The 14,608-nt window shown below is 41.1% G+C and overlaps 3 protein-coding genes across 3 annotated transcripts in view; 2 read left to right on the top strand and 1 right to left on the bottom strand.

Moving 5' to 3' along the window:
• LOC5511466 (elongator complex protein 4) overlaps positions 1-1,750 on the bottom strand; it is a 59,495-nt gene extending 57,745 nt beyond the window's left edge. The window contains exons 1-3 of the mRNA XM_048728520.1: positions 1,593-1,750; positions 1,408-1,443; positions 1,066-1,187 (exon numbers count right to left, since the gene is read on the bottom strand). Of these exons, the coding sequence (XP_048584477.1) occupies positions 1,066-1,187; positions 1,408-1,443; positions 1,593-1,719 (285 nt within the window). The 5' untranslated portion in view covers positions 1,720-1,750. The remainder of the gene's footprint in view (positions 1-1,065; positions 1,188-1,407; positions 1,444-1,592) is intronic.
• A 21-nt stretch (positions 1,751-1,771) lies between these two features.
• Positions 1,772-7,601, top strand: LOC5511465 (DNA mismatch repair protein Mlh1). The gene is made up of 5 exons (XM_032380852.2): positions 1,772-2,904; positions 4,548-4,674; positions 4,948-5,093; positions 5,587-6,152; positions 6,493-7,601. Exons 1-5 carry the CDS (start codon positions 1,812-1,814, stop codon positions 7,108-7,110), a joined length of 2,550 nt encoding a protein of 849 aa, XP_032236743.2. The 5' UTR covers positions 1,772-1,811; the 3' UTR covers positions 7,111-7,601.
• Positions 7,602-9,019: 1,418 nt separating this feature from the next.
• On the top strand, positions 9,020-13,105 carry LOC5511475 (protease-associated domain-containing protein 1). Its single transcript, XM_001631839.3, has 5 exons — positions 9,020-9,154; positions 9,237-9,373; positions 10,995-11,104; positions 11,390-11,557; positions 12,028-13,105. The coding sequence occupies exons 1-5, from the start codon at positions 9,094-9,096 to the stop codon at positions 12,146-12,148; spliced, it is 597 nt and encodes a 198-aa protein (XP_001631889.3). The 5' UTR covers positions 9,020-9,093; the 3' UTR covers positions 12,149-13,105.
• The last annotated feature ends 1,503 nt before the right edge of the window (positions 13,106-14,608 follow it).

The following is a 14,608-nucleotide window of genomic DNA, read 5'->3' as shown; positions in this document are numbered from 1 at the left end:
GGGGAACAAGTCTTGGGTATGGTAAAGGGCTCTGTGGATCCCCCTGGGTACACCACTGGGGAACAAGTCTTGAGTATGGTAAAAGACTCTATGGATCCCCCTGGGTACACCACTGGGGAACAAGTCTTGAGTATGGTAAAGGACTATACGGATCCCCCTAGGTACACCACTGGGGAACAAGTCTTGAGTATGGTAAAGGACTCTATGGATCCCCCTGGGTACACCACTGGGGAACAAGTCTTGAGTATGGTAAAGGACTCTATGGATCCCCCTGGGTACACCACTGGGGAACAAGTCTTGAGTATGGTAAAGGACTCTATGGATCCCCCTGGGTACACCACTGGGGAACAAGTCTTGAGTAAGGTAAAGGACTCTATGGATCCCCCTGGGTACACCACTGGGGAACAAGTCTTGAGTATGGTAAAGGACTCTATGGATCCCCCTGGGTACACCACTGGGGAACAAGTCTTGGGTATGGTAAAGGGCTCTGTGGATCCCCCTGGGTACACCACTGGGGAACAAGTCTTGAGTATGGTAAAGGACTCTATGGATCCCCCTGGGTACACCACTGGGGAACAAGTCTTGAGTATGGTAAAGGACTCTATGGATCCCCCTAGGTACACCACTGGGGAACAAGTCTTGAGTATGGTAAAGGACTATACGGATCCCCCTGGGTACACCACTGGGGAACAAGTCTTGAGTATGGTAAAGGACTCTATGGATCCCCCTGGGTACACCACTGGGGAACAAGTCTTGAGTATGGTAAAGGACTCTATGGATCCCCCTGGGTACACCACTGGGGAACAAGTCTTGGGTATGGTAAAGGACTCTATGGATCCCCCTGGGTACACCACTGGGGAACAAGTCTTGGGTATGGTAAAGGACTCTATGGATCCCCCTGGGTACACCACTGGGGAACAAGTCTTGAGTATGGTAAAGAACTCTGTGGATTCCCCTGGGGACACCACCAACCTCGATAAACAAAGATTAAAACAACAAAGATTACAAAACCAATAGAATGGCATAGGATTTTAATCCCCTTGGGTACACTATTGCGGAACTAACCTTGAGTATGGCAGAAGGTTCCAACTCCGCTGATGCCAAGAAAAGAGAATGGCCAGATACAACGCCCTCGGCCAGGAAATACTTTAGCAGCTGTCTAGCATATGAACCATAAATGTCTTCTTCTGTAGATTTAATCAGCACAGCAGTAAATCTTCTATGACTTGGGGGAGGAAGGACAACTATATATCGCCACTAGTTACACTAGTGGCTCTTACCACTTGACTTTGATAACCGTTTTTCCTAATTTTATAAACATAGATAGTCCAAAGACTCGGGGGTTTAAATATGAGAGAATTAATAGAAATCTACATACACGTTATGCCAGACCTTCTAAGCACTTACCTACTAACAAGACTGTCCCTACTGCAATACCACCACCTGAGAAAGACGTGATAAGTTATTACCAAGGGCACAGTTATCACCATGAGCACAATCTAAAACAGACAGGAACCCTTGAAATTAAAAAAATTGGTACGAGATGTTATGGATATCTTGACGCGATTTTCTAACCCTAAGCACAAACATACCTATGACACTATCTAAAGATGGAATCCCCGTTGACACTAACAGCTGGTTATTGTGTATGGACGGTCTTGTGCCCGGGATTTGCAACACGCGTCCTCTGCTCGATTTTTTCTTAAAACTCGTCGCCATCTTGGATAATTCTGGACTGCCTGTGGTGACCTGGCTGTATAGTTTATTGTGGGTCTCCTGTGGTTGACATTTTGCGCGGGAAGTCTTTCAAAATGGCGGACGTACCTTCTATCAGAAAACTTGATGAAACCGTTGTAAATCGAATAGCTGCTGGTGAGGTTATCCAGCGACCTGCAAATGCACTTAAAGAGATGATAGAGAACTGCCTTGATGCTAAGTCTACATCAATTACGGTAACAGTGAAATCTGGCGGTTTGAAATTACTCCAAATCCAAGATAATGGCTGTGGGATCCGCAAGGAAGATATGCACATAGTTTGCGAACGCTTTACTACCAGTAAACTCTCCAAGTTCGAGGACTTGAGTAGTATTTCTACTTATGGTTTCCGTGGGGAGGCGTTAGCGAGTATAAGTCATGTCGCTCATGTTACAATCACCACCAAAACAGCTCATTCAAGCTGCGCCTACAAAGCGAGCTATTCGGATGGCAAACTAGTTTCCCCAAGACCAGGGCTACCTGCTGAGCCAAAGCCTTGTGCTGGAAATAAGGGCACCCAGATAACAGTAGAGGATTTGTTTTATAATGTAGCAACTAGAAGAAAGGCTCTGAAAAGTCCCGGGGAAGAATATTCTAAAGTGGTTGATGTTGTTAGTAAATATTCAATTCATAACACAGGAGTTGCGTTCACCCTAAAAAAACAAGGGGAAGGCACTGCAGATGTACGAACAACTTCTACTGCATCTTTGCATGACAATATTCGAGCAATATATGGAACAGCAGTTGCAAGAGAACTCGTAGATATCGATTGTGATAATAGCAGGCTTGGTTTCCATATGAAGGGGTGCATCACAAATGCGAACTACTCGGTGAAGAAATTGATCTTTTTGCTTTTTATCAACCATCGGCTAGTAGACTCAACGGCACTCCGCAGGTCTTTGGAGACTGTATACGAGGCTTATCTGCCAAAGGGGACTCACCCCTTTGTTTATATGAGCTTGCAGATTACTCCAAGTAATGTTGATGTTAATGTCCATCCCACCAAACACGAGGTCCACTTCCTTCACGAGGATGCCATTGTAGAAGCTGTACAGAAATGTGTGGAAATGAAGCTTTTGGGCTGCAACACCTCACGCACATTTTACACCCAAGCACTTTTACCTGGAGTTGCTGGAACCAAGAGTTCTGGTAAGTTATTTTGCATTTTAAAAAATAATTCAGATAGTACTGATTGCTAGCGCTAATAGCTCTGATTGGTGGGATTTGTCACTTCCATTACATGATGAAGGTCATGCTATGATGCAGCATAAAATCGTGTAAGGGGAGTTTGTGCATCATCAGCCAACAACAGTGTAAATCCCCACAAACATTTACCTTTTACCACTAAAAATAGTATTCTTTGGGAGAAAAACTTGTCCAAGGTAAATAGGAAATTGCAAAATAAGTCCAAATAGATGAACCACCAAACCATGAAGTAATATTGCTTGGAATTTGAAGCCAGTTTTTCAGTCTTTCAAACTGTTTTCTGTGTTCGCGCTGACGTGCACTGGAATGATGCCATGAGCATGCGCTGTTGTGAAGTTTTTTTTTATTGTCTTTTGCATGGGATTAGAAATAATTTTATAAAAGAAATAAATTTTTTTTGCCTTCATTGAGTTTTAAAATCCTCTGTGTTTGTTTGGGGAATTCTAGAGCAGAGGTGAAGTCCTCGACCTGTAGTCTCACGCTCCGCTGGTCTGCTCTTGAATTCTTCCAAACAAAAATTGCTCGGTTTTTCAAAACTCAATGAAGGCAAGCAAATAATATTGTATTTCTAAAATGTTGCATACCTATTTTACCTCTCGCACCCATTACACCTTGTGCACCTATTACACCTCAAGCCCCTTTTACACCTTGTGCATTTATTACACATTGTGCAATATTACACCTTGTGCACTTTTTACACCTCGTGCAATTATTAGACTTGTGCACCTGCTACACTTTGTGCACCCATTACACGTTGGTCACCTATTACACCTCATGCACTATTACACCTTGTGCACTATTACACCTTGTGCACTTATTACACCTCATGCATTATTACACCTTGTGCACCCATTACACGTTGGTCACCTATTACACCTCATGCACTATTACACCTTGTGCACCCATTACACGTTGGTCACCTATTACACCTCGTGCACTATCACACCTTGTGCACTTATTACACCTCATGCATTATTACACCTTGTGCACCTATTACACCTCGTGCATTTATTACACCTCAAACCCCTTTTACACCTTGTGCATTTATTACGCCTCAAGCCCTATTAGACCTTGTGCACTTATTACACCTCGTGCACTATTACACTCTGCACAACTATAACACCTTGCATTACTATCACTCCTCGCACACATATTACACCTTATTACAAATTTCACACTTATTACACCTTGCACACATATTACACCTTGTGCACCTATTAAACCTTGTACAGCTACTGTATTACATTTTCAACACGTTTAATACCTTATTCAACGCATTCTTTAACACCACACACCATTTACACATTGAATACACTTCATGCACCTTTTACACTTCGTACACCTATTACACTTAAGCACTTTTACCTGGAGTTGCTTAAGCTTAAAATTATTATCTGTCATTCTGGAAACACAAATCAAATAAATAGCATGGGATTTTGTTGGAGATTTGGTTCTAAAAACCGTTTTGGATCTGCTTTAAAGACAATTATAAAAAAAAAATTATTGAGTATGGTTGCTTATTTATGCTAAATACATGCAATTAACTCTCAGTTGCAAAAATTGATATCTTCTCTCTATGGTTGAAGAGTCAGCAGATGTTGCAGGAAAGAGTTCTTCAGCAAATGGGTATGCTCATCAGATGGTACGCACAGATAGCCGTGAGCAGACTCTCCATGCTTTCATCAAACCAGATGGAAAATCAGTAGCAAACAGGTGATTGGGATACATTGAACTAAATAGTTTGATTTTGATGCTTGTAAGCAGTTACCCAGATTGTAATGAGCTCTTGCCTATAAAATTATTATTATGACTTGAAAGCACTTAAAATGTGTGCCCTTTTTGTTTCTATAGGGGAAAATAGTTTTATTTTAGCCAGAGAACCTCCTTGAAATTTCCAAGGCCGTTGCTCATTAGGAATCTGTCTGCATCAGGAAAAAAAAGTCTAGGAAAGAATTCTTACCACTAAAATGAATGCCTATATTATAGGAACTCATCAGGGGATGATGCTCCATCCATTTCTCCTACAAACAAAAGGAGTAATGAAGGCAGTGGAACAGATCCAAAAGTCATTGACAAAGAAACATTCCAGGCTCAATACAGGAAACCTAACTCTGTTGAACCATCCATTTCAGGTATAACTCTACCTTCCTGGGAGTGTACAGGAAAACACATCAGATGGGTATTTGAGGCAAGCTGCTTGGATGGGTATTTGGGGCAAGATGCTTAGATGGTTATTTTAGGCAAGATGCTTAGATGGGTATTTGGGGCAAGCTATTTGGATGGGTTTTTGGGGCAAGATGCTTGGATGGGTATTTGATGCAATCTGCTTGGATGGGTATTTGGGGGCAAGATGCTTGGATGGGTATTTGGGGCAAGATGCTTGGATGGGTATTTGGGCCAAGCTTATTGAATGAATTGTGCATGCTTGTTTGGTTTGATTGAAAATGATTCTTCATTGTGTGAAAGCAAGTGGAATCACACAGTCATGAGTTTACCTCGGAATCCTGGGATTCTATTTATCTTCTGTACTTCAAACTCATAAATGATGAAAATTTCATAATGAAAATTTATAAAGAAAATATATCAATTTCAGGGCAATGATATCAAAACTGATTTCTTTTACAGAAAACAAGAGAGCAAAGCTAGTTGAAGAGTCTAATGGCTTCAAAAGGCAAAAATTAAACCAATTCCCACGAAGGGAAGTCCAACTGATCAGTGTCCAGAAACTACGCGAGAAGATTGACAAAGCAGAACACAGGGGTCTGAAGGACTTGTTTGAGGAACACAAATTTGTTGGCTGTGTGACACCCTCACAAGCGCTTGTCCAGCACAATACAAAACTCTACCTGGCAAATATTCACAGCCTGTCCAGGGAGTTATTCTATCAAATAATAATGTTCCAGTTTGGGGACTTTGGGTTTCTAAGGCTTTCTGAGTCTGCTCCGTTGTATGAGCTCGCACTGCTTGCTCTGGAGAGCCCCGAGAGTGGATGGACCCCAGCAGACGGAGCAAAGGAAGATCTTGCTCAATACATAAAGGATTTCCTGATGCAGAAAGCTGAAATGCTTCTTGATTATTTTTCTCTTGAGATTGATGGGGAAGGGAATTTATTGTCTTTACCACTCCTGCTGGAGGAATACGTGCCAAATCTCAATGGACTGCCCATGTTTGTTCTTAGACTTGCAACTGAGGTACTTATTACTATTTATTTTCTTCCCTCTTTTCATTCCCAATTTTTTCAAAAAATTATTGAGATTCCCTAACTCTCTGATGCAGATATGATCTTTATTGTAAGACATTTTTTGCTTAATTTATTTTTGCTTCATCTGTTGTGCAACAATTGTTGCACAAAACACAAATCTCATTGTACAGAAAAACAATCAGTGCAATATCCTGCGTCCTGTATTAAACATTTTATTATTATTTTTTATTTAATTTTAATTTTTTTTTTTTTTAATTTTTCACATTTTCTGATTCTGTTTTATGTTTGTTCACTGCTCATTCCCTGGAGATATTTCTTTATTTTTGTAGGTGGAGTGGGACTCAGAACTAGAGTGTTTCGACACTTTTGCCAAAGAATGCAGCAGATTCTTCTCATTCAAGCCAGATGTAAACCCTGACGACGATTTAGATCAAAATGAAGCATCTTCCTCGGACTGCAAGAGTGCTTCTGATGAGTGTAAAATAAGTGTTGATGACCCTGGCACAGATGTGCCTGGAAGTGGCATTGATGGGCCTGCAACTAACTCACATGGGCCTGGTAATGGCAGGAAAGGGCCTGGGACTAGCCCAGATGGTCCTGGTAATGCCAGGAAAGGGCCTGGGACTAGCCCAGATGGTCCTGGTAATGCCAGGAAAGGGCCTGGGACTAGCCCAGATGGTCCTGGTAATGCCAGGAAAGGGCCTGGGACTAGCCCAGATGGTCCTGGTTCTGGCAGGAAAGGGCCTGGGACTAGCCCCGATGGTCCTGGTACTGGCAGGAAAGGGCCTGGGACTAGCCCCGATGTGCCATGGAAGTGGTCTGTGGAGCATGTGTTGTTCCCTGCCTTCCGGTCAGGCCTTGTACCTCCCACTCGCTTTGCTGAGGATGGGACACTGTTGCAGATTGCCAGTCTAACAGAGCTGTACAAAGTGTTTGAAAGATGTTAGGGATGATACCCCAATGAATAAAGCGTTCATTTTTTTAAGCCAAGATATTTAGGTGGAATTTTACATTTAGTGTTTTTCAGTTGTCTTACAGCACTGTGGGTTCAAGAAATGTTACAATATATACCAAGCATTGACAGCAGAGAGAGCAACACCATACAACTTTGTGAAGCAGTGCAATGGTTGTCATAAATTTGACGTACAGGATAGAATAGGAATAAACTGACTAACCATATGGTCCGTACTCCATAGGATGGCTCAAGCTCTCAACTCGAATGTTACAATATCACCAGGCACTCATCACAGACAGCAGACAGACACATAACTAGAATTTCTGGGGGGCTACAGCTGCAGATTTATTAAAGATAGTATCACTGGTATTTTAATTAACAGAGTGTGTGTCACATGGTGTAATATCATGGGCCTTTTTTAATACATTTCATGTAGAAGAACAAACTGGATTTCTGATTATTACAATAAATGTTAACAGTGTCCTTGATGCTTAGATCATTATGCAATTTCAACTGAGAAGTATATTTTTGCGGGATAGTAGACGTTGTTTCAATTCATATCGTGGGCTACCTGTGTTTAAAGAACACGGCACCGGAAATAGTTTGTTTACCCATGACTCTTTGCAAGCGAAGAGACTCGTTTGTCCCGCTGTTTTGGTGCGGGAAGCAATTTTTCACCGGCGTAGAGGAAGGGTGAGTCTGCGGGAAATCAGCGGTTTTACGGAACCGATCACCGGTACGTAGTCGGAAATCCCGACTGACTCCCCGGCTTTCAGCGGTGTGATACATTGACTTCCGGTGTATTAGGCATTAACGTCCGGTATAAAAATAGAATGCAACATTATAATGTGGGTATTGTCATCGCTATTTATTATGTAAACGACTCGAGCATTTAAGAACCCGTTTATAATGGGAGGAGCACGGGTTAACACTTCCTTGGTAAATTTAGAAGGGCTTTTTCTTTTAGCTGTAATTTCCATGGTCAACTCTCCTTACAATAATAGTTGGGTCATATAACCATTGCGAAAGATTCCAGAACTACCACGCAGCACAAAAATCGGCATTTCTATGATGTTAAAGTTCCTTTTATTTTTTATTCTATTTTGGAAGCAGTATTCCATTTATAGTGTTAGTGTATATTTATTATTAAATTTTATCTAAGCAGCTAATCCTCGCGAGTATTTCTTTGTTACAACCTGTAACAGGATGCCGTGAAGTGCGCACGGCTGGACAGAACATGCCTGTCCCGGGGTGGGTGGGGAGAGGGGGACCTCCGATATTATACGTATATGGGCGTGGTTAGGCATGAATTTACCCCCTGGATACCTCAGACAAAACAAAGAGATCATTGTTAAGCCCGCTATCAATTATCGTCCCGTGGGTTGTGTGATGTTTTCGCTGGTTAGTGATCTAAAAACACCGATTGACACGTGTTAACGTTCTTTCATGAGCTACAAGTTAGGTGAGCGATTGCTATAATAGCACCCTAAAAGATACCGAGGTAAAAAATCTGGGCATTCTCATTTTCACCCCTCTAAAAGATACCCACGTACCCAAGGCTCCAAATTTACACCCTAAAAGATACGACGATGATCCCCGTCCGATGAAGAGAGAGAACAATGTGTTATTCACCCCCCCCCCCTCCCCCCCGGAGTTACTTGCAGTTCCCCTCGGCTAATCCCCACCCCCCCCCCCCCCCCCCCCCCCATCCCCGTTGGAAATGAGTGTTGTCATGGATTTTACCACTAAAATGCAGAGAAAATGAAGAGCGTAATTTTGTTGTAAAACTAGTCCTGTAGATTCCTCGCGATTTCAGCGCCATCTTGAAATTACCTTTATCAGTCAGGATTTCCGACGACGAGTCGACCGATCGGTTCCGAACATATACATTAACCGCTGACTTCCTGCAGACTCACCCTTCCTCTACGCCGGTGGAAAATTGCGTCCCGTTTTGGTGCAGGCACTTCCGACAATAATGGACGAAAAGTTTTTTATCCTGTCTTATTTGGTGTGCTTCATATCGAGATTATGCAATGGTATTAAGAATTAATAATGATAATATCAACTCCTTCTTGCTCGTATTGGACTTAAACTTGCGCTGATTGTATCTCATTTCAGGACAGAGCTCGATATTTTCCACAGCAGACGTAATGTTATTCGACTCTAGTGATCTCGTTTATTTTGAAGTTTTAAAACCAGAAAGTTTAAAGTATGTCTACAAATTACGCCCTGCAAAGGACTTTGGCTCGATATTCGTAAGTGCCGTAGCTAGTAATTTATTATATTATTATTATATTTATTATATTGAAATTGTTATATATATCATGCACAACTCTGGTCACGTTGTCTTTAACGATGAATCATCACAAAAACTGATTGCAACAGATCAATACAGAAACTTGTTTTCAAAATTCTTTGGGTTAGGGTGAGGGATTTGCCAACAATGTTCTATTTCTTAAATACGTTATTTGATTTATTTTGTAGAAAAGGAAGTCATGTTTCATGGGTATTTCTATGCAAAAGATCATGATCCCCCCATTTCCCGTTTCTAAAAAAATACAGCCAAATCATGTTTTTTTACTAACTATCCTGATGTGTTCTCATGCATTAGTCATTTGAAACCCCCACCCCTATGGTCCCAGGGAAGTGTGGGGTTAACGTGGGGGTTCAGAGCACTTTTGAACAAGAATCTTCCCTGAGGGGGTGGGGGAATAAACAGTTTTTTACTGTCAAGACTTGTCCCCACCATGGGGGCTTGGGGACAAATGAATAACATCACAAAATGTACTTTGCAAAAGTCATGTCAGTTTCTGGTTTGAGACTCCTTCGTTTCTGTAGCAAGCAATTCAATGTATTAGCATGTGGCAAGCTGCATGGCGAAAGGTGCAAAAATGAATATGAATGATAACTAATGCCAGATGGTAACTGTTTTCTTTATAGCTATTAGTACATATGTAAATGCTGAAGTGAACTGGCTTTAAAATATAAAGGCTTATTTCAGAGGACTTGTTGTCTGTTAGTTGCCTATAGTTTGCATTCGGAGGGATAGGGGCATTAGATTGCAGTTTTGTCCCAAGGTGGTTGGGGCTTTTCTCTGTTTTGTACAGGGTCAAAGTCTAATGCCCCACCCTTCCCCGGGACCATGGGGGTGGGGGCTTTAATTGACTAGTGCATTAGGCGGATGTACTCACCATCCTCGGAAACCCAGGGGCATTTCCCTCTAATGTTTTACATCACGATTGAAACGTATGAGAAAAAAACCCTGGGTTTCCAAGGATGCACACTCCCTGGCTCATAAACTTTTGCAAATGATTTGTATGGTACACTTGGAGCATGCCAGTAACTGCTTTTAAGATACCCAATCCATGAGGAATATATAATTTGTGAGATAGTACTCAATTTTAGGGGGTTGTAAGTTCTCATCCTTTTGGTAATTTTTTGACAAGCATGTGCCATAATAACAAGTGTATTTCAAGATAACTGACAACACTAAAGCTGGATGGGCAAGGCACTGGCTAATTCTAAATATTACACCCTCCCATGGGAAAGCTTCAACCCATTTTTCTAGCTTTGTCAAGAACTGTGTGCATCTCCATGCAACGTCATACTTGCCCAGAGGCCTTCCAAACTAGGCTTTAGATGTGAACATGTGCTTCGCACTAATATATTTGTATAAACAGGTTGCGGATTAGATAAAGTGGAGTGAAGTGGAAATATGATGTGAATGGATAGTGAGTGAGTGAGAGGTTTCTTTACATTGCGATAGAAGTTATTGTTATATGGTTGCAATGAAGTTGGTTTTTCATTAAAATTATCGTAGGCTATAGGTTGTATTTTTGTTGTTTGTTACTAACTAATTTGTTTTTATAATTGCAGGATTTACATTTTGATAGCATTCGCTTAGTAGCAGTAGAACCTCCTAATGGGTGTCAAGAACCAAGCAATAGCAGGATGATACAGGGAGCCATTGCACTTGTTGAGAGAGGGTGAGATCCCATCTGTAGAAGATTTATTCTTGTTAATACCTCAATCCTACTGTGTACATTGATGACAATAATGTAACTATGTAGATCATAGCCAGGCAACCCTCTGCTGACATTTTGCAGAGGCAAGATATATGAAACAAGCATAGATGCTCAGACAATGCTCTATGCAGAAAATGCCAGTGAACACTGGCAGATTTGAAAATTTTGCTTATAGTTTTATTTAGTTAATATTCACTCCCCCATATTGAAAGTGTCTGACTTTATCAAATATTTTTTATTCTATAGTGGCTGCTCTTTTGTATCCAAGAGTAAGATGGTGGAGCAGTTTGGTGCAGTGGCCGTGCTAATAGCTGACAATGCTGCTGATAATGTGAACACCATGCTTGACATGGTACAAGATGGAACAGGGAGAGATGTTCACATTCCTGCAGGGTTTATTCTTGGATCTGATGGGTGAGCAGTTTTATCAGTTTGCTCATTTGCAAATCATTTTGATTCTCTGTGAATGTAATCTGTCAGGCGCTACACTTATAAGAGTGAGGCAAAATGTAGTACTGGCTAAAAAGCAGTTTTTCTTTTTCCAGGAATTGCCCGAGTTAACAATTTTCAGAGCAAGTCTTATCCCTGTTAATTACCATAGAAATTCTTGAATCCCTGGGGCCGGTTCCTAGAAAGCAGATTAGCACTAACCCAGGAAAATACGGCTATCTCGACTTTTGATTGGATACAAAGGGCTTTTATCTCTGGGTTAGCGTTAACCTGCTTTCTAGGAACCCGGCCCTGGTCTTTAATCTACAAAATTTAGGGGGGTAAGGCTTTAAAATACTCAATATTATAAATGTCTATGGGATTTAAAGTGAAAAAGAATGGTATTAGGTCCAATTACGACTTATTATTATGATAACTATGTTTTTGTCTTGCAGGTATTATATTAGAAAGGCTCTAAGAGAGTCACATGAGACTGCAGCCATCATTTCTATACCAGTCAACGTTACAACAAGTCCACACCTTTATACCAAACAACCACCCTGGTCATACTGGTAAAAACATCAACGATCACATTTATTACCAGCTGCCCTCATAGTGCTGGTAAAACATCAACGGTCACATTTATTACCAGCTGCCCTGGTCATACTGGTAAAAACAACAACGGTCACAGGTATTACTAGTCCCCCTGGTCATACTGGTAAGAATATCAATGGTCACAGTTATTACCAGCCACCCTCATCATGCTGGTTAAACATCAACGGTCACATTTATTACCAGCCGCCCTGGTCATACTGCTGGTATGGACCAGCAGTTATTGATATTACCATCTGTTACTCAAGAAGAAGAAAAACATTGCTCCTTGTATTAAGGCATAAAGCAGCCACAGGTATTACCAGCCATCCTGGTCTTACTGGTAATAAGGCATATAGGAGTCGCAGGTATTACCAGCCATCCTGGTCTTACTGGTAATTAGGCATATAGGAATCGCAGGTTTTACCAGCCATCCTGGTCTTACTGGTGGTATGGAAAAGCAGATATTGATATTATTTATTACTCAAGAAGAAAACATTGCACTGGTCTTACTGGTAATAAGGCATATAGGAATCGCAGGTATTAACAGCCATCCTGGTCTTACTGGTAATAAGGCATATAGGAATCGCAGGTTTTACCAGCCGCCCTGGTCTTACTGGTAATAAGGCATATAGGAATCGCAGGTTTTACCAGCCGCCCTGGTCTTACTGGTAATAAGGCATATAGGAATCGCAGGTTTTACCAGCCGCCCTGGTCTTACTGGTAATAAGGCATATAGGAATCGCAGGTATTAACAGCCATCCTGGTCTTACTGGTAATTAGGCATATAGGAATCGCAGGTTTTACCAGCCATCCTGGTCTTCCTGGAAATATGAATCAACACCTCTTGGTATCCACTGGACCATTGTGTTCCACAAGTAAAAACAGTTGTCACGTTTTGATCATACTGCCTGTTACAATAAAATACTGATTAACAGAAAATGTTACATACAGGGCACAAGATGCAATACTATACAATGACTCTTTGTTTAAAGAGGATCACATGTCCAACCGTATTCATGGTTTTTAATTCATGGCCTACACAACCAGGCCCGTACCCAGGATTTTTCTTAGGGAGGGTGCGAAATCCGAAAAAGTGGACTTTATTTCTCTGGGGGGGAGGGGGGATAAAAATCTAACCACCTATTAAAGAACAAAAAAGGTTTTTTTATGCCTTTGCAGTATCTCCACGGGACGTTTATTTTCGGATTTGGCTACATACCAGAGTGATCTAGCTTATGAGTTTTAATTTTGTCTACAAATAGCACGTTTATTGAGAACGAAAAGTGGACTTTCGGCCGTTTTGTGTGTGTGTGCGGGGGAGGGGGGATGCGTTCGCACCCCCTGCACCCCTCCTGGGTATGGGCCTGACAAATATCCTAAACAGCTTACTTTGCCATACTGGTGGTCAGCATCACCATTCCTCTAGCAAATAATTGACTTTTTTCAGAATTTTCCTATCATTGTGTAATTTGGAAAGTGGCCAGCTGTTGTATTGCCAACTGAGCCACACAAGAATGTAGTATTGCCAAATTTCATTTGCGAGTTTTTCATAATCTTACATGGATTACATCAAAATATTTCAAAATTGGTAGAAGACGATGTATTTAAAAAGTAATAATAATATGCTTGAAAGCCATTGTAAAGGCTTTATATAAAACAATTTAAACATGGATTTGCAGTTTGTAAAAATAATCAATAAAGTGAAGCACCGTTATCCGCCCTGTTCGTAATTCCGGTCCAGTTACATGATAATGGTAATGATATAAGTTTCAAATTTCGTTGACAGAAACCTGTATCGATGATGAAACCCGACCTTTGAGTTTACCCAGGTGGGGTAAATAATTGGCCAATTACAACCACATTTCCCTTCTCTTAAATATCGTAAAAAGGGAGTATATTTCCACATTACTATATATATGGCCTATACGCCATAACACTGCTAGATTAACCATCCAGATCAGGGGATAAGCCCTACCCCATCCCTTTCTAGCAGCCAAAATACAGTAAATGTAAAATGTATGAACATTGTCTAAATCAAAGGAGAAAATTTCTTGAAAGGGCCTTTTGGGCCCCCACCTGTTAAAAATTCTGGCTTCGCCGCTGTAGATTCAAAAATCGTTAAAGAAAACGCCACCAAAACATGAAACAGATTGTCAGAACATTTTTTTTTGTCAACAGAGCATTTGCTGACATTGGCGTACCTCTGATGAAATCTTATTCTGCCCCTATAATTTATGCTTCATCCAAGTCAATTTGAAGTTAACAATGAATCCTAATAAGTACTTTCCCCATCCACACGTCAAACTCATACGCGAAAAAAAATGCACACTGTGAAGCCACTGACCCTGGAGGGTCTCAAGTTCTTCCATCCCTTGTTGTTCTGTCAAACTCAACCTTTCCTGTTGTAAAAATTGTCTCTTTTTTCTTTGAAATGTCATCACA

Source organism: Nematostella vectensis, chromosome 6 (assembly GCF_932526225.1).
Source record: "Nematostella vectensis chromosome 6, jaNemVect1.1, whole genome shotgun sequence".
Taxonomy (NCBI): Eukaryota; Metazoa; Cnidaria; class Anthozoa; order Actiniaria; family Edwardsiidae; genus Nematostella; species Nematostella vectensis.
The sequence above is the reverse complement of the archived record's forward strand: the minus strand, read 5'-3'. Positions and strand labels throughout refer to the sequence as shown.